General features: G+C 39.4%; 1 protein-coding gene across 2 annotated transcripts in view; it reads left to right on the forward strand.

Annotated features, from left to right (window-relative positions):
* SLAIN1 (SLAIN motif family member 1) overlaps positions 1–19,580 on the forward strand; it is a 58,500-nt gene that overhangs the window by 29,546 nt on the left and 9,374 nt on the right. Inside the window, exons 3-5 of one of the 2 annotated variants that reach the window (XM_055335581.1) lie at positions 12,068–12,217; positions 13,356–13,505; positions 15,548–15,889. In XM_055335581.1, the coding sequence (XP_055191556.1) occupies positions 12,068–12,217; positions 13,356–13,505; positions 15,548–15,889 (642 nt within the window). The remainder of the gene's footprint in view (positions 1–12,067; positions 12,218–13,355; positions 13,506–15,547; positions 15,890–19,580) is intronic. The other variant, XM_055335582.1, reaches the window with a different exon arrangement.

Genomic DNA, 19,580 nt, shown 5'->3' on the forward strand with positions numbered 1-19,580 from the left:
GATCACCTTAAAGTTGTCCCAATCACAGCTATCGAACAGAATGGAGAACTAATAGACCTTGACGGTGTGAAAACAGAACCACAAAATCTGGAGGTGGAAGGGAGTGGAAGAGAAGAGACGGAGGGAGTGTGTGGGCTCAATATCTGATCTTTTCACTGCAGGGAGTCCGAGGGCAACAAAGTGATGTTAGTTTATCTGTTTAAAGTTATATAGTAGTTCTATAATTGTCCTCAGATTCCCAAACAAAACTCCAGGAAAGTGGATCTGGGTGGAGAAGGCTAAGATATTCCTGTTTTAGACCTTTTTATATGCGTTTTAATGTTTGTCCATGTGCAGACATTAAATTAATTAATTGTTAGGGGACAGCCGAGGGGGAGAGAATCTTAAGCAGGTTCCATGCCCAGTGCAGAGCCTGACAGAGGACCGTATCTCAGAATCCTGAGATCATGACTTGAGCCAAAATCAAGAGTTGGGTGTGTAAGCAACTGAGCTGCCCAGGGATCCCCATGTGCAGGCATTTTAATAAAATCATGCAGTGGTTACTTTTAGGACCAAGAAAATATTTTTTTTCCTCATCAAAATTCTTAATTGTATATGCTTACTTTCTATCACCACTCAAGACTAATGGGTCAGGGGCCTTTTCTTCCACGGGACTATAAGCACATGGGCTATGTTCCTTATTAGAAGAAAAGTATTTAGCCCAGGAGATACTGAAGAGGAAGGATCATCCAAATTCTGTTTCTGTTTCTTTTCCTATTCAGGAGTGCACAAGGCTTTTTAGTAGCCTGTTGGACTTGCATTTCCTAACACACTGGACATGGTCAAGAGCAGGAAGGTTCTCATTGGTGATTTAGTTTACCCTTTGAGAAGAGGAAACACTATTTTCAGACATGAGATAATCGAGCCTGTTTCTTCTAGAAATGGACTGTAGCATCTTCCTTAACTTACTTTGTTATTGACACATAGAACTTGGAGGTCACTGTAGCTGCCTGTCAAGTCTTGTATGGTGGCTGTCTTCCAACTTAGAAGCAGCTGTCTAAATCTGCATAACAATATCACATCATTGGCAGATTATTAGGTCACTCTTTTCCCTTGTTCTTTTCAGGTTAAATTAGGACTTTCACAGAGGGTGACTTCTCACATTTTGTGGCCATTTTCATGATTCTTATATTTGATTAAAGGCACAGTAGTCAGGCCTAAGGGGAAAAATGACATGTATAAAAGAGCATTTTTAAAAAAAATTTTAAAAGATTTATTTATTTATTCATGAGAGAGAGAGAGAGAGAGAGAGAGAGGCAGAGAGGCAGAGACACAGGAGGAGGGAGAAGCAGGCTCCATGCTGGGAGTCTGACGTGGGACTCGGTCCCGGGACTCCAGGGTCGCGCCCTGGGCCAAAGGCAGGCGCCAAACCGCTGAGCCACCCAGGGGATCCCAAAAAGAACATTTTTAAACGTGTCTTTGAAGTGTAGTTCTTGCTGACATCAGATTTGTTTTTTAATCTTCCCTGTTAATTGGAGATGGGATGTCTGATTGTGAAGTTGCAGGCAGAGTTCACTCTGGTCTTGGACAACACTGAATTTGGTCCATGTGTGCTTGGAGTTGGCAGTTTATCTTCCACTTTATCCAATGATGAAGTGGAAACAAGTTGACTGTCTCCAGAAAATATCCCCTTTGAACCACTCATTTTTCAGTTTTTAGGCCATTGTCCTTGTTAGAGAAGATCTACAGAACGAGAAGAACATTCAGCATGTGGTCTTGGGACTGGTTAAGGTCTGAGAAGTAGAGAAAGTCTAATATTTTCATGGTGACGACTATACCCATGAACTAGCAAGTCTTCCTTTACTATTAAGACCTAGAAAACATTTGATCTACTAAATTCCAGATCAGGAATAATTACAAAAGTCAGATCCCTATAGAATAAATGTGGTTAAATAATAATACTCCATGGTGAAATTTTATAACTCTTATTCAAGAATTAAACACTTATCTGCTAATCATTGCAGGTGTATAATCCCTTACTTTTAAACCATATATTCTAAAACTTATTTAATCCTAATGTTGAAAGTGACTTTCTTGATTAGCTTTAGGTATTATTTTTTATGGGTAAATGATCTTTTATTAGGTGTTTCTTAAAGATGGTATGTAAGTCATGTTTTTGTAAGTTGTTACATTTTGAATACAACTGGAAGTATAAATATTGAGTATTACAGTGTTCTGGGACAGTGTATAAATATATATTTAAACACATAAATATGTATATATACTAGCATATAACACAAACAGGTTTATAAATATAAATATGTGTTAACATGTAACAAATGCAGGCATGGATATTGACTTATAAGTATACTTAATGAACTTATCCTGAATAAATGGTCACTAAGAATACCAATTAGGGAGGGATACCCTTCTCCTTAGATGAATACACTAGCAAATGCATAATAGTTGAATCTTTTTTACTTTGTGTATGTCTGTCAAAGAGTGCTAAGAACACCTATATCAAAAAAGTAGCAGGACCTCCCAGCTCCCATGTACATATTCAATCAGGTCATGGAGGGTGGTGGAAGAATTAATGCTACCCAAGTTTGCCCAATAAAAATAAAAAAAAGATCAGATAAGCTGCAAGCCATATGTTCCTACCCCAAGGGGCTTGCTCAAGCTGGGTTCAAGTCAGCAGTGCTTACTTAATGTGTACTTAAAGCTCCTTAAGAAAACTTATATTTCAGTCTGGGCAGTCTGTTTATAGGAGTGAACCAGTAGGAGTGCCTGGGTGGCTCACTCAGTTAAGTTTCTGTCTTCGGCATGATCCTCGTGTCCTAGGATAGAGTTCCTCGTCAGGCTTCTTGCTCAGTGGGGAGACTGTGGCTTCCTCTCCCTCTCTATCCCTTTCCCCCGCGTTTGTTCTCTCTCAAATAAAATCTTAAAAAAAAAATGAACCAGTAAAATACTGTCTTCACCTAGGTTCCTTAATTCCTTTAAGTTCAGTGCAGATTTTTGAGTGGATCTATCTGTAGCCTCTAGATGTAGACAAATATAATATCACCTGGGAAGTTTATAGCTGAGAAGATGGTTCATGAAAATAGGAATCATCTTGCCCTGGTGGTGTGTGGGTTTAGGCCAAAATGCTGTGGTTTGGATAAAACTTCCTGCCAATGTAGGAGAATCACAGGTATTAAAAGAGGTGATGTCTCCTCTCCCTTCCCTGATCTTAGACCACTCTGTCACTGGTGTTAGTGAAGGGCCGTGTATGGAATTCCTCCAGTTGCTTGGCTCAGTACTGATGCCTGCCCACCTGCTGTGAGAAGAAGGAATAAAAGTTGAGGATTGAAGGTTTATCTCCCCTTTCCTTCTCTGGCCTTAACCTTCCAGGACACTGGTAGAGAACATCATTATTTAAGTGTCAAAGATATGACTTTGGGAACCTGTGGTTTTGAAGAAACCATAGCCCTTAAAATGTGGCATTTGGGACATATGTTTCCTCTGAGGTAGTCTTTGGATACAGAAGTGAGCACTGTTGACCTGCCTTCATCAAAGAGTTGAATGTTTAAGGTTTGGTACTTTGCCTCAGACCTAGTTGAGTTAAGACCGAGTCTGTGAAATTGTCTAGATGAGATGTGATGTAGAAAGTATGCCCATCATTTTGAGAAGATAGGTAAAAATGCCTGAGAATTAGGAAGAGTGAAAGAGCAGAACATTTCTGTATTCTCCTTTCTCCTAGTTAGCTTCTAGAACATTCCCCATCTGGGTTTGGAGTATGGTTTTGCTCCAACTTGCTGTAACTTTTCAGTAGGCTTCTTTAAAAAAAATACTTTATAGTTTGTGAATTCATGCTGCAAACTTTTGTCTTGTGCTTGCCACAGCCCTGCAAAACACTAAGATGTTACATGACTTGCTCCATATGAGATCTAGCATGTGACAGGATGGAGACTGGAATTCTGGTGTCTGGATTCTTAGTCCAATGTCCTTATAATGTTTTGATCTTTGTTATAATATGTTATGAAAAATTGCAATAAAGAAGTATACTGTTGGCCGTCATTGTTAATATTGCATCAGCTGACATGCCCTTAAAATGCAGTTCTAACCCTGTGCTTTCTCCAGAGTGGATATTATAAAACTGGTAGGTATGTTAGCGCAGAGGTTGGCAAACTCTGGCCATATCTGGTGTTCAGCCTGTTCTTGTATGGCCTGTGAGATAAAAGAGTGCCAAACACGTTTTAAATGGTTGGGAAAAATAAAAATTCACAACCCATAATTTTTATGAAACTCCACTCTCCATATATAAATAAAATTATATTGGAGCATGGTCACATTCTTTCATTTATGTGTTGCCTGTGGCTGCTATATTGCTATGATGGCAGAATTAAGTAGTTGCAACAGAGACTGTATGGCCAGCAAAGCCTGAAATTTTACTAGCTGGCCCTTTACAGAAAATGTTGGCCAACTCTTGCATTAGCCTGTTGCTGTGATCTCTGATTTTCACAGCTATCTAGCCCTTCTTTTAAGTCCCTTTACCAAGATCTTACCAAAGATCTCTAAAATTTTCCAGTGGCAGATAGCCTTGTAGTCAATAGGATAGTCAACTATCTAAACCTGAATATTTTCAAATAATTTTTTAGACTCACATATTGTTACCGACTCATCTGGGCAATCACTTGGACTTCTCCCAATGGGACCAAGGCCATTACTACTGCTACACTGGTTCTTTATTCCAGCCTCTGCCTTATGAACACATTCATTACCTTCTATTTATAGATAAAAGAGGCCATTATTGCATTCTCTGTCTTCTCACTAGCTTTGCCTCCAGTTGCAGAGGAAGGAGTAACTCTCTCTCTTCCCAGTTTCCTCTACCTTATCTCTCTGTCCCATTCCTCTTGATCTGAGACCTCCCTTCAGTGCATTTACCTTTTCAGCAGACTCCTGTTTTCTCCACTGGTTCTGTTTTTTTCATTCTATTAATATGCTGCTCTTTCCCCTTATCCTAAAAATATTTTCCCTTGAGTTTCATGCTTTGTAAACTACAATCCTATTTCTTCGTACCTTTAAAGCCAGATCTCTCTAGAAAGAGTTATTTCTTCTCTCTCATCTTATATATACTTGATCTATGAACACAGATATCTCTTTTGGCTCCTTTGTTGAACTGCTCCCATCAGTGGCCCAATTGTCTAGATAGTTGGCATTTCTTTACTTCCCTTTTAGGACCTCTCATCATTGATTCCCATATTAACTGCTGCTTCCAGGATGCATCCCATCATTATCTTTAGTGTTTTGGGACCTCTGCTGATCCTCAAGCTCCTGAATTCTCTCTCAGTGACCTTTCTTAGTCTCTGTTACCAAGTCCCCCTTTATCCACTCGTAAATGTTCCTTAAGTCCCTTCTGTTCTCCTTATGTACATTCTCCTTGGGTGATTTCATTCATGCCTATGGCTTCATCTAACACCTCCTTGTTCAAGTGTCCCAAATACTTTCTCTCTAGCTTCTTTCCTGATTCCCACCTCCTCAGTGGGCACTAGCACGTGGGCATGTCCTATAACTATCTTAAATTCAGCTCATTTTCTCCTTTCATTAAGCATGCTCATCTCATGTTGCCTGTCTTAGTGGATGGAATCAGTGTCTTAGAAATCATGTGTTAGCTTTGGCTGCCTCCTTTTCTCCACTCCCTGTGGATCACCAGATAACTCCTCTTTAGCTCACATGTAGCTTATTTAACATGTTCTCATTAAATTTTCTGCTGATATTTTAGTTCAGTACCTTCTGATGTCTCACCAGCTCTGCTGTGAAGCCTCCTAACTGCTCTTCCGGTTGTCACTCTCTACCCAAATTGTCCATCATCTACGTGATGATTTATGTCATCTTCATAAAACACATACCTACCATGCCTTTCTCCTTCTCAGTCAAAACACGAATATTAAAGCACATCCTCCTAATGACAGTGTGGAAGCTGCCCCTACCCACCCTCCAGCCCCAGTTCTTTTCCCACACACCTATACTTCAGCCCCAACAGCATTCGCCATTCCTTGAATGTGCATTGCTTTTTCTTGCTTCCATGGCTTCACATAAGTTATTTCCACCTGGAATGGCATTGTACCATACAGGATGAACTCTTCAGCCTTCCAGAGCCATGTTGAACATAACATCTTCCCATGAAGTCTTTGGACTCTCTTGGAAAGTTAATCACTGTCTTCACTTTGTGAATGTATTTCATGGGACCCTTACTGTATCACATCATGTGTATATCTTACTTGCGTGCCTTCCATACGAGCTGGTCTTTAGAAATTGGAGTGGGAAGGAGAAGAGAGCAATCATCGTGTTGTATTCATCTGAGTATCTGCAGCATCTGGTACTTTATAGTCCCATTGTGGGTGCCTGCCCAAATGAATAGAGAAATGAATTTTAAGAAGCAGGTGGGAGCATCAGGGCCAGATTTCTCAGAATGACTGTGGAGCAGGGAAGTAACTGTGTGCTGTGTGTGTCTTTGAAAGATATCTGCATGACTACTGGATACTGACCTTTAATATTTGTTTTTTTTGTTTGTTTTTTTTTCTTTTTTTAGATCTGTTGGTAAATTTTGAAGGAAGGGATGACTATGGGTGTGGTCTGTAAATGTTGGGTATCTGCATCATTCTGAAGCACTTCACATTCTTCTTTTTTTGGCTCAGGGATAACACAAGGTGTTGCCTGTGAAGATTTAAATGACAGTGGCCAGTTTCTCAAGGAAGATTCTAGGTTAGGGAAGGAGGAAGAAGAATATAAATTTGGGGAGCTGAGAGGAGCTGTGAACAAGGAGATAGAAAACTATGACTTATTTAGAAAGCAGTTCTGTGAATTTTAATACAACAGATCTACATTCTGTTTTTTATGAGTTTTCATCAGACTTCTTAAAAACAGAAGAAGTAAAACATCTATAGGGCTGCTTTAGACTGATTTCTTCACACTTCCGGGATCATTCTGGCCTTCTGAAGTGATGATACTGCATCACCTGCTTTGCGTGAGAGATGTGGCAAATTAGATGGAACCATGGTCTCTACAAGCTGCAGTTCTGCCTTTTATGGTCTTATTCTTAGATGAGAAAAGAGAAACAGGATAGAAATAGGGAAGATCAGGGCTTGTTTTCTAGAGAAATGTTCTCCTGTATCTTAATCTGTTCAAGCTACTATAACAAAATGCCACAGAATAGGTGGCTTATAAATGGCAGCAGTTTTATTGCCCACCATTCTGGAGGCTGGACATCAGACATCAGGTGCCAGCACGGTTGGACATGGAGGACCCTCTCTGACAGGTTGTGTGCCTCTTATGTCCTCACATTTTGGAAGGGCCCTAGGAGCTCTTTGGAGCCTCTTCTATATTTATAAGGCACTAATCCAACTCATGAGGGTTCTGTCCTCTTCTTGATGTAAGCTTCTCCCAGAGACTCTACCTGTAGCACCCTCATCTTTGGGGGCTAGCATTTCAATGTGAATTTTGGGGGACACAGACATTCAGACCATAGATTAGAAATGTGGCTGTACTATTAGAAGCCACTAGAAAGCGTAAGAATACTGCCTTCTAGGACTTCTTCACCTAACTCAGATGCTATACTGTTGGAAGTAGGATTTATAGAAATTCCACGAAACGCTCTTAGCTGTTTTGTGAACAGTTTCTTTGATTGTAAGAAATGGTAGCATTTTAAGAATTTGAGGAAGCTTTGTTGCCTTCTTGCATGGTTCACTGTCAACTAGTGTTCTTGGCACAACCCTTCCCTGTAACTGTGCAATGTAGCATTGCAGGAACTAGCTTATCCTAAGACAGTGACTCCTGTTTAATCCTGGATGTGTCAGTTCCCCAGTCATAGCTCCTAGTAATATAAAGTCATTTAGCTGGAAACCAGAAGGTTCACACACACAAAGTTTAATAACCTAGTAGTTGTTAGGAAGTATTTTTTTTAAATTTTATTTATTTATTCATAGAGACAGACAGAGAGAGAGAGAGGCAGAGACACAGGCAGAGGGAGAAGCAGGCTCCATACAAGGAGCCTGACATGGGACTTGATCCTGGGTCTCCAGGATCACGCCCTGGGCTGAAGGCAGCGCTAAACCACCAAGCCACTGGGGCTGCCCCTGTTAGGAAGTATTAAAGGGATGGGCTCCTACAGGTATATTTCTTCGTTGAGCCTCTAGTTAGGCTGAGATGTCTAAACTGTCTTTTGTCTTCAGAATTACTGTGTGTATTAAATTATAGTTAATAAGTTTAAGAAGTTGGGCAGAATCATTTAGATGTTAAGATAGGAATGGTAGAATGGTTTGAGGTAGGAAATATTAGTGAACTTGCCAAGATTTTAATGACATTGAACTTTGTATACTGTGTGCCAGACATTATATTAGCTACTGAACTGGCTATCTCAAGAGTGTGAAGGAAGTATGAATGTGATTGTTTCTGGAAAAATAGCACTGCCTTATTTTTGAACTCTTAGCTTTGTAAAGCATTGATCTTTTGAGGACTATTACTGAGCTTCTCATTAGATCAGTTATTCTTTTTCCTGTTATGCAAATTAAGTTATACTCTTAAATTTGATTTTTGATTATATGCAGAGATCAATGTATTTAACAAAAATCTGAACATTTACTGTGTTTGGTATAATCTAGGGAAGGCATGGAAGGAATGGCATTGTTACTGGGAACTTTTTTATTAATAATAATTTTAATTGTGGAGAATTAAAGAAATTTAGATTCTTTCTTAAACCTGTCACATCTCCTGTGCTTTGTGATTTTTCTGGATATTATCAGCACTGGAACATTTATTAAACTTGGGGACATTATATAATCCTAGTGATGTCCAAAAACAGCTTCACAGATTTTGTAATTTATTCTTTTAAGTTTGTCAACTTTGAAAATGTACCAAAAATAAATTAGACACTCTTTTTGCAGAAAGGTGAAGGATCCATCCACACCTTAGTACTTTAACAATTCATTTCAGTAGAAGATGCTTGTTAGATGAGGGAGGCAACATAAAAGGTTTTGCCATATAAGCGTGTGAGCAAGGAAGCCAGAAAAGCTAGCAGTGGGCAGGAGGGTACAGCAGTGGGGAACGGTCCTGGTGAGATGATCCTGAGTGCTTTCCAGATCCCGTGTGCCACGAAAAGCCATTGCAGTACTTGAATGTAAGAGAGTAATACAGTTTAAATAGTATCCGACCAATGCAGCCATGGTCATGCTGTTCAGAGCAGGATTGCAGGGGGCAGTGGTGGCAGCGGCAAAAATTGGCTGAGGAATAGATGTCACTCATGTGGTGCGAGGTGGCGAGCATCTTGATGAAGGAAGTTGTTATAAGTCCACAGAGAACATGTGGAAAGCAGTGTGTTGGGAAGCAGGCCAACTTAAGATATTTGGGAATGAAAACCTTCAGTGCATTCTGGGGTCTGGCCCAGCTCTGCTCTTGTTCCAAAGGCTTGGACTAAATTTGAGGAGTGGCTGACTTATGGGTAGAACTTTGCTGTGGAGCATGGGGAAACCTGCTGTTCAGAACTTTATTACCTGTTTTCTCCTTCAGCAGCATTGTCTTACTCTGTTTTTAGGGTCATTGCAATCATCACTGAGCCTCTCAAATGACTTCACATCCTCATATGAAAAATCCATTAAATTAATTGACTGAAAAAGATAAAATTGCCCTTTAGAAAGTTCCTTTGTTTTATGCTCAGTAAGAAGACTTCCTGGGCGGGGCACCTGGCTGGCTCAGTCGGTAGAGCATGGGACTCTTGATCTTGGGATCCTGAGTTCAAGCCCCATGTTGGGGTGTAGAGTTTTATTCAAAAAACAAAAAAACAAAAAACCCAAAACCATGAAAATGCTTCCTGTTACTATAACCCTTTGGCTACGTAGTGAAGAATGACTAGGATGTAATGGCTTCCGCTCCTTTCACCTCTCCTCCTCCGCCACAGCCTTGGACACTAGTTTAGCATTGTTGTTTTGTTAGCTTGCCCCCATGATAATTCTCCTCCCTCCTCTAAAAACCTCCATGCCAAAGGACAATGTGGAGCATTCTTTCTTGCAATAGATGCTAATTGTGTTCTTAGTCGGGATTGTGCTGTCATTGCCACAATCACTGTGCCATTGTACTGGGAGGCTGGGTCACAGTAGTTATTGTGCAAAGTAATGAATGCTGTTTACTCGGGATGCGTTGTCGCCTGCATCTGTGGGTGAGAACACGCAGTTACTGTAATTTGCCTGGCAAATGATCAAACATCATCTGTTAAGCAAGTTAGCTGTCACAAAGAGCTATTGATCTTTTTTTAAAAAATATATAGAGAATTTTAATGAGAAACTTGGAGTCCTAGAGATTGAAGGTGTGAACAGCTACCTTGTGAGTGCTGCCTATTAACCCCTATCTCTCAGTGTATTTGGGGATCAGGTTTACATGTGTAGAAGTTAGGGAACTGGGAATGCCAGCTCCATGGGTCCCCACTCTGACTTAGCTAGAGAAGGGCTACTTCACCCCCATGTAATTACATACCCCGTAAGTGAGGTGAGCACTGTCAGCCAGGAGCGAGGCTGCACTGCAATGGCCCCTTCCAGAAACTCGGGAATTCTCAAAATGGGATCACTGTGAATGCAGTTTCTTTGCCTTGGTCTTTCACCTACAGGGGAAAAGGGTTTTTTGTTGTGGTTGTTTGTTTTTTTAAGTGTATTTGTTGGAATGGGATGGTACTTCTCTCCAGAACTCTTGCTCTAAAATAAGAGGAAACGTTTTGTTTGCTCTTTTAAATAACTGTGGTGATATTTTTTGCAAGAATTTTAATCATCCCAGTTTTGGAGCTGATTGTTTTCTTGACTCCCCACATCCCTTAGTTTCTCTCTCTCCATCTCACTGCCCATTTTTGAACACTTCAGCTCTCCCCCACTGCTCATTAGCAGTGCTCATTAAAAGTGGTCTGGGGAGGGCATGTTACAGAGGTCCTTTTTATACTTGTGTCTCCAGGTTTTGTCAAATTTCCAGCAAATGCAAACAAAGTTATTGCCTTAAGTGATGTTTAACCTCATCTAGAGTTCTTACCTGTTCCCTCCTGTCCTGCTTGTTAGTACATGTCTAAATGATTGCTTTGTAGAAAAATGGGTTTTCCTACCAGAGTAATTTGTTTCCCTGGAAGGGAGAGTATATGATGTTTGATGTGACTTAAGTTTTTACAGTTTGAGGTCTTTTTCGTGATCTCAAGAACTTAGTAATAGCAGGGGTTGGCAATTTGGGAGGAGGGAAATATATTAATTAGGCCAGGTGAAATCATGTAAGAATTGGATCATTTGCCAGTTGTAGGTAATATTCCCTTTTGTTCCTTATTTTAAAGTATTAAAGTAATAATATGTATGTATCATACTACTTTTAAATGTCACACAAGTAACACATGTTCCATACAGAAAATTTGGAAAATAGTTTCTATTGAAAAAAATCCAGCAAATTACTAGTTAATCTCCACACCTGCCATCAAAAATAGCTGTCGTTAAATTATGAATCTTTCTCTTGTGATTTTTGTATTGTTTTTCTATGAGCCTTGTTTTGGACTCTATTCAGAAAGGCAGTAGTCTCGTTAAATTTCTCCTGTAAGCCAAGAGCAGGTTTCCATAAAAATTTTTTGATAAGATTTTCCGATATTAAATGGGTTGAAAATTAATCTTAGGAAAAAATATAGGACTGTGTATCATTAATATTAACATTCCCCACAGTTTCTAAGTTTGCGGGGTTGTTTTTGATGCTGACCTTTTTACATTCCTACAAAACACTTAAATCCTTGTGTAGAAATAGAAGGTAGAAAACATTTCTAATGTAGAAATTCAGAAGTTCTCATTATTACACAGGCATATTGACTTTAATCAAGCTGGTTACTAATTCTTAAATGAAGGTATCCATTGGACCCTAAATCTGAAATGGCCTGTTTTTACATGTTTTGCCTTAGATAAATGGAAGTCATTTATCTTGATGAAAAGTTGCTTTGTCTCTTCATTTTTTTTTTTTTTTTTTAACCTCTTCCCTTTCTCCCTCTGACAAGTCAGCATCTGCTTCCGGATAGCTAACTGCTGCTGTTTATTCTCTGCTTCTGTGACAGCTAGCCGATGGCGGAGTCTCTTCTCTTCAAATGTCTCACTGGCTTTTCCTTACAGTCCTGTTGCAAGACTCAGCCCTTATAGCAATGGCATTAATACTCCCAGCTTCTCTAAAACCTCAAATAAAGCAATACTAACACCTGAAAGAACAGGTAATCTTTCAACTTCTTAACTAGCCGCTTGCATTGTCATTCAGTCAGTAAGAACAGCTTAAATATCATCTTTCCTGGAAAAGTTGAGAGTGATCTCATAATGGACAGTGTGTGCCACACACTTACTTTGGGTACAGAGAGAGGGCAAGCGTTAATTTGTACTTTAGCACCAGGAACATGCTCTCAATTGTGTGTCGTAGGCAGTTTTCCCTAGTTAGCAAAAATATATGTGTCTGGTCACGTTTCCAAACACTTAGTGTGTCTTTAATATTATATGTTGAGCACAGTTCAAGTGTTTTTATCATGATTCAGGAAAATAAGCTTTTTATGGTCTTTTTTTTCTTTAATTTTATTTTTCTGATAGCTTTTTATTAAGCCAGAGCTACACAGAAAAAATAGCCATGGTAGCTTTTTGTGAGATGAAGTTCTCACCCTTTCCTTATTTGTCTCAACATTGGTGTGATTCCATTCCTGTAGTTTCTTTCCCTTTGGGTCCTTTCTTCCTTCGTTCTCTTACCCAAGCCATTGCTTTTTTTTTTTTTTTTGTGGGTGACTACAAGTCTCCTGTGATTACTGTACTCTTTCCTTTATTAAGGTTTTGTATATGCTTCTGTGTATATATGTGTGCCTTTTATGTGTGATGTTCTTATTCAATCATAGCACTATTTGTACCTGTTTGAAAAACAGACCAGCTTATAATTTAATAATCAGTTACTACCATAGATAAGCATCTGATTATTAATTGAAAGTGAACATGGATATATATTCGTATATTAATGCCTTTAGATACAGACTTACCTACTGGGATGCAGATTTCAGCACTGGTAATATATGTATTTTTTTACTGTAGTAAAAAAAACATTTCAAAATCTACTCTTAATTTTTTTGGGTGTATAGTACAGAATGACATTTTTTAATTGTGAAAATTGAATTTGAAAAAAAATAGCTTTGTATATGTGAATTATGAACATCTGAAAGATGTGCATATCATCTCACCGTTAAATGGTGATGTGTTGGTCGATTTTTGGTGAAAGTTTGAAAATGGAAAAAATTGCTGACTTGATACAAGAATTGTAAAGCATTATGTAGATATCAGTTCTTTAGACTAAATAATAAAGTATTTCCTTTGTGTTTTTAGGTTACACCTCCAGGGGCTCCCCACTCAGCCCCCAGTCCTCTATAGACAGTGAGCTGAGTACTTCAGAATTGGAAGATGATTCTATCTCCATGGGATATAAGTTACAGGATCTCACTGATGTTCAGATCATGGCTCGTCTCCAAGAAGAAAGTATGTTCTTTTTAAAGTAGAAAACTTCTTAACCCAGAGGCTTCTACCTGAAATGTAAGGGGGTAGGGAGGCTTGGGAAGTTCTCCCCAGGTAACGAGTAAACATGAAATTTTTTTCTTATAACTACTCTACCTTGTAGGGAGGCCAGTAAGTGTTTCTGAGGCTCTCATGGGCATCGGAAGGTATTAGCACATACTCTGATCAAAATACATTAATATAAAGACATTGTAGTATAGCTACTGTGGAAACTGTTGGTCCGTTTCTTATAAAACCAAGCATGCAATTTCCATAGACCCAGGCAAGTTGCAGTCATGGGGACTTATCCCAGAGCAGTGGAAATTTGTGTTCACACAACAACCTGTCCTTGTTTGTAGTACTTTATTTGCAGTAGCCCCAAACTGGAATGAACTCCAATGTCCTTCAGGAGGTGTCTGGTTAATCAGGCTGTGGCACCCCCATACCCAGGAGTACTAGTCAGCAGGAAGAAGGAGCAGACTACTGATGCAGGCAGCATTTTGGATGACTCTGCCAGGAATTATGCTGAGTGAAAAAGATGATTTCATACTGCATAATTCCCTTTATATAACATTTTTGGAATGAGAACATTTTAGAAATGGAGGACAGATGAGTGGTTGATGGGAGTTAGGGACAGGGTGTGGGATCTCCGGAGGAAAGTAGATGTAGTTATAAAAGGACAACACAAGGGATTTTTGTGTTTTGTGGATTTTTGGAACTATTTGGTATTTTGACACTGGTGGTAGATATTTTATCCTACAGGTGATAAAGTTGTATAGAACTTAATACTTACATGTACCTGAGTACAACTGGGGCTTATCTAAACAAGATGGATTTATATCATGATATCCCAGCTCTCATATTACTCTATAATTTTGCAGAATGCCACCATTGAGGGAAACTGGGCAGAATGCACAAGCATTCTCTTTTATTTCTTAGAACCACATGTGAGTTTATAGTTTTCTTAATATAAGCTCAATAAAACTGCATTGATAAACCTCTCAGGATAAATAATGATGGAAGAGAAGATAATTAGAAATGGGACAGTTTATCACTGGTTCTGCAGTAAGGTTAACATCATCTAGGAGGGAACTACTGCAAGGGTATTAGAAAGGCATCAGAAGGCACAGTGAGAGAGCTCAGGACTGGGTTAGACTTGTACTGGAGTTATCTTTTCAGGTCAGCATAAGTAGAAACAGCCAAGTATCATTTCACTGAAGCATAACCATTTCCTGCTTTCAGAATTAGTCCAGGCTACTCTGGGAAACTGTGATGTTTATGGAGAATTTTAAAATACATTTTGGGGAAGAGTGATGGCTTTATGTTTTCATTCAGTAGTAGTAAAAATAAGAGTGACTCTTTTTGAAAATGTATGGCTAAATAATTAATATCAATTTCTACTTTAAAAAAAACTGTGGTATTGGCAATGGGATAAATAACTAGAAACTTCCAGTTTGACTATTTTTAGATAGTTGTTGTTTGGGATGACCCAAAACTATTGAAGTGTCAGTATGCTTTGAAAAAGATAATATTAGTGACAAATAGAACAGAAAGGCGACCTTGTTAGAAAATGTTTTGTACCCCAGGTTTTAAACTTTGCTTTGACTTTGAAAGCTGGGGTGGGGAGCAGGAGAAGTTCTCCCCTGGATAGAGATTTGATTATTTTAATTGTCTAACCCATAACATACTATTCAGAATGATGGCAGGTAGCTCCTCCTAGTTATCTGCCCAGATTTCAGAAGAGATCATTTGAGGAAATTGACAGACATTGATGAACTGTAGCAGTATGTTTAGTCTTCTCTGGAATCAGGGCAGTCTTTTTGCAGAACAGAAGTGTCTAATGTTAGACATCTGTTTGGCAGGTAAATGTATTAGTATTCCTTGAGATTCAGAAAACTATGAACAAGATAATGGGTCTTCCTTTGAATGGTTTGTGTGGCACACATTTTCTTCTGATACTTAATTGCAACTTACTTTTTGCTAGATTGAAATGTCTCCTAAGGTAATACCATTTCTTGTCGTCCTAGGTCTCAGGCAAGATTACGCTTCCACTTCAGCATCTGTGTCCAGACATAGTTCCAGTGTTTCATTGAGTTCAGGAAAAAAGGGGACATGTAGCGATCAAGAATATGATCGATTCAGTCTGGAGGACGAGGAAGAATTTGATCATTTGCCACCACCTCAGCCCCGTCTTCCAAGATGTTCACCTTTCCAAAGAGGAATTCCCCATTCACAGACTTTCTCCAGCATTCGGGAATGTAGGAGGAGCCCCAGTACCCAATACTTTCCCTCAAATAATTACCAGCAGCAACAGTATTACTCACCTCAAGCCCAAACTCCAGATCAGCAACCAAATAGGACCAATGGAGGTAGGTTATGTGTGCCCTTTGGTATTTTAATATGCTTTGATCTTTCCCATGTGCTTAAGAAATGGTTTTAAGGTCAATGTAAATAACTAGTAAATATTTCCCAGATTTGTTAAGTATGTCTTCGAGACCTTATCAGTTTGGTCTAAGTTTAAATCTAAAATTGACCAGCTTCCAAGGGTGTGTTCCAGATTTACAGATGTGTAGCCTCAGGAAAAGCATCATGCTGTAGCCAGCATGAGGGGCATCTTGATGTGGTTGTGCATTCAGGGGCAGGACGGGCAGGTGGTGCTGGCTGGGCTCCCAGGGGAGCCTCATGGAGCCTCCCACACAGAGTGATGCATGGGAAATATGGACAGTGTGATGCTTGGGAACATCCAGATGTAGGGCAAGTCTGAATGTGTCTTTCCTTCTGACATCTAGGAGTAAGATCTGTATAGTAGGAGGGATAAGGAGGACTTGGTGTAATAATGGGAAGTTGATCTGCCCCAGTGTCAACATGGTGGGTCAGAGTATGTGTCCTCTCTTCCATATTCTTTCTTTTCTCCGTTATGATCTGTCTTTTCCACTCTAGGAGTTATAGTCCTTGACCTCCAGCAAACTACAGGGAAAACAATCATGTACTCTTCTAAGCCAGCTACGCGGTTACGCTAATGACCAGTCAGACTTCTCACACGCAAATCCTATATGATGTGAAGAAATAAACCAGATTTATTATTGCAGCTTTTTAATCACTAGATAGCACCATTTCCGAGTCGTGGGGTGAAGTAAGCCACTTACTTAAAAGTACTGCAAGGTCAAATACAAATTATATTTGTGATCACCTGTTACCATGTTTTTAGTTTTCACCTTTTCTTCTTCTGTGCTTGTATCATCCATGCTAATTGAGAGGTCATTTGAACATATTGAACATTTTAGTTGTAATTTCCCTTTTAGTACCTTTAGATTTTAGATTTAAAAGAAAAAAGTGGCAGCTAAGGAATGTCCTAGTAACTCAAATTATTAAAGCTCATAATATCAGAGAAGCAGTGCTTTGTGAAAGCCTCATCTTAAAATTCAGGAAAAGCAGGACACCTGGGTGGCTCAGTGGTTGAGCATCTGCCTTTGACTTGGGGTGTGATCCCGGATCCTGGGATCAAGTCCCACCACAACACGCTCTCCACAGGGAACCTGCTTCTCCCTCTGCCTGTATCTCTGCCTCTCTCTGTGTGTCTCTCATGAATAAATAAATCTTTAAAAAAATTTCAGAAAGGGCACCTAGAATTGTTGCTCTTCACGTTGTCAGGTGTCTTAGGACATCATATCCTAGTTGTCCAGCAGATGCTAGCTTTACATCTTGATCAGTGTTGTCAGTGGATCATTGTCTGACCTTAGAAAAGTGGTTTTACCTTACACTACATGCCACGATGAAAAGGATTACGTTTCCCTGGAGCTGCGCTGGGATGGTTCCTATTAAGAAAGCAGAGACCTATCACAGCTTGTGTCCTGACTATGGTGGTTTTATTTTTCCTAAGCGGTCTGGTCTCTGCATACAAAGGGTCTGCCATAGCAGTCCTTTGGGCTGGACTCGTGCCACCCAATGGAGTGCTTGAGAGCACAGGTTCCCAAGTCCTGTCCTGTCCTACTTTGTACGCCGTTTACAGGTTTCTCACCTCTGTAAACTTTGATTTCTTTGGCTATAAAATGTGGACAAATAATACCTCTTTCTTGGAAAACTTAGGTATGATTTCACACCATACCATCTGGTGCATATTGTCCCAACCTAAGGAAGAAATGCAATAATGACCATTCTTTTGCCTGGAGTAAAAGTACTGAAGAAAGGGAATAAAGGTTGTCCCTCTTCTCTTGCACCCCCTTTAAAAAAATATGACTCCCCGGGGTGGGGTGCCTGCGTGGCTCAGTCAGTTAAGTATCCAACTCTTGATTTTTGGCTCAGGTCATGATCTTTGGGTCATGAGACTGAGCCCCAGGTTGAGCTCTGTGCTGGGTGTGGAGTCAGCTTGGGATTCTCTTCTCCTTCTCCCTCTGCCCCTCCCTCCACAAAATGTGTGTGTGTGTGTGTGTGTGTGTGTGTGTGTGTATGACTGACTCAGATAGCTGAGCCTTCATTTGTTAACCACAAAATGTCATTTGTACAAAATTGTAAAGAATGGGAACTTTCAAACTAATCTATCAAATGTTTTTCTAAATCACCAAAATAATATGGATAGAAGAGAATAACTGTGAGATCATTGATCCATTTAAAAATAATTAAAAAGAAACCAATAATATGTTATTATATAAACATATATATGCATATTACTTCTGTAGCTCCTACATTGCCTACATTCAGAAGAGGAGAGGGCCCTTAAAAGTTGTGGGACTATTTATAGGGGTTATAGATTTTTTTTTTAAAGATTTTATTTATTTATTCATGAGAGACACACAGAGAAAGGCAGAGACATAGGCAGAGGGAGAAGCAGGTTCCCTGTGGGGAGCCCTACGCCAGACTCCATCCCAGGACTCCGGGATCACGTCCTGAGCCGAAGGCAGATGCTCAACCTTCAGCCACTCAGCCACTCCACTCAGGTGCCCCAGGGATTATAGAATTAAAAGGAGCATATTTGGAATAATTTGCCAGATGTGACAAATGACTGAATCTTGTAGGACCTTTACTAACTAGTTTTTAGGGTATGGCAGGAATTGTCAGCAGCAGGAGGTAAGCCCTGTTAGCCCAAGCTCCTCCCTTGTACCCCGTACTGATTGGAAGGCTAGATCAGATTGGTGGGTAACCAAGTATCTCTTTATTCCTGAAGAGTCTTTAGTCTTTGTTTCCTAGAGCTGCTGCTTTAATGTGAGAAAATTCATTTGAATTCTTTCCTTGGTCTGTTCCTTTAGATTCCCGTGCTTCATCTCGGTACTTGAGGATAAATTGCTGATTTCTTGTGAAGATAGAAAGAGTGTTATTTTTGATTCCTTGAATATGAACGTATATATGGTCATTAGTATGTTCCACATTATTTGACAGGAGAGTGTACCTCATTTCCAAATGGTCCCTGACATAGCTTGGAGATCACAGCTTAGCTCCCAGGGGAGTCATGTTCTAAATATTTACACTTGGAAGCATTTATTTTTAAGAGCATATTTCAGATTTAAAGCTTTGTGAAACTGACTTGATGCTCACATGAATTAAAGATTGATTTTTAAAGGCAGATGCATTTAGATTAACATATTAGAAACCTAACCACCACATCTACTGTGCGAACCTTGATTGATGGCAGTTTAGGGGGGTAAAGCTTATGAAAGACATTCTCTATATTCAGAAAATTTTGTGTGGATTATTAAAAGCTGTTGTTAATATGTTTACATGTCATGACAGTATTGTAATTCTGTAGAATTCTCTTAGGTGCTACCAAAGATTTCAAAGTACCTGAGTATTTTCAGATTTAAAATGTAAAAGAAACAGTGGCAGCTAAGGGATGTCATAGTGACTAATTTATTAAACTTCAAAATATCAGAAGAAAATATTCCATGTGTTTAATGAAAGTCATGGCATCGTATTAAAATTGAGGGAGACGGTAATTAGTGTCAAGATTTCTGCAGTTTTTTTGTAGATTAAGCAAACGTGTGTGTGTGTGTGTGTGTATAGATAGATGAATTATGGCAGAATGAAAACAACTAGTCTAGGTAGAAAACATACAGATGTTTATGATAC

This window comes from Nyctereutes procyonoides, unplaced genomic scaffold (assembly GCF_905146905.1).
Source record: "Nyctereutes procyonoides isolate TBG_1078 unplaced genomic scaffold, NYPRO_anot_genome, whole genome shotgun sequence".
Classification (NCBI taxonomy): domain Eukaryota; kingdom Metazoa; phylum Chordata; class Mammalia; order Carnivora; family Canidae; genus Nyctereutes; species Nyctereutes procyonoides.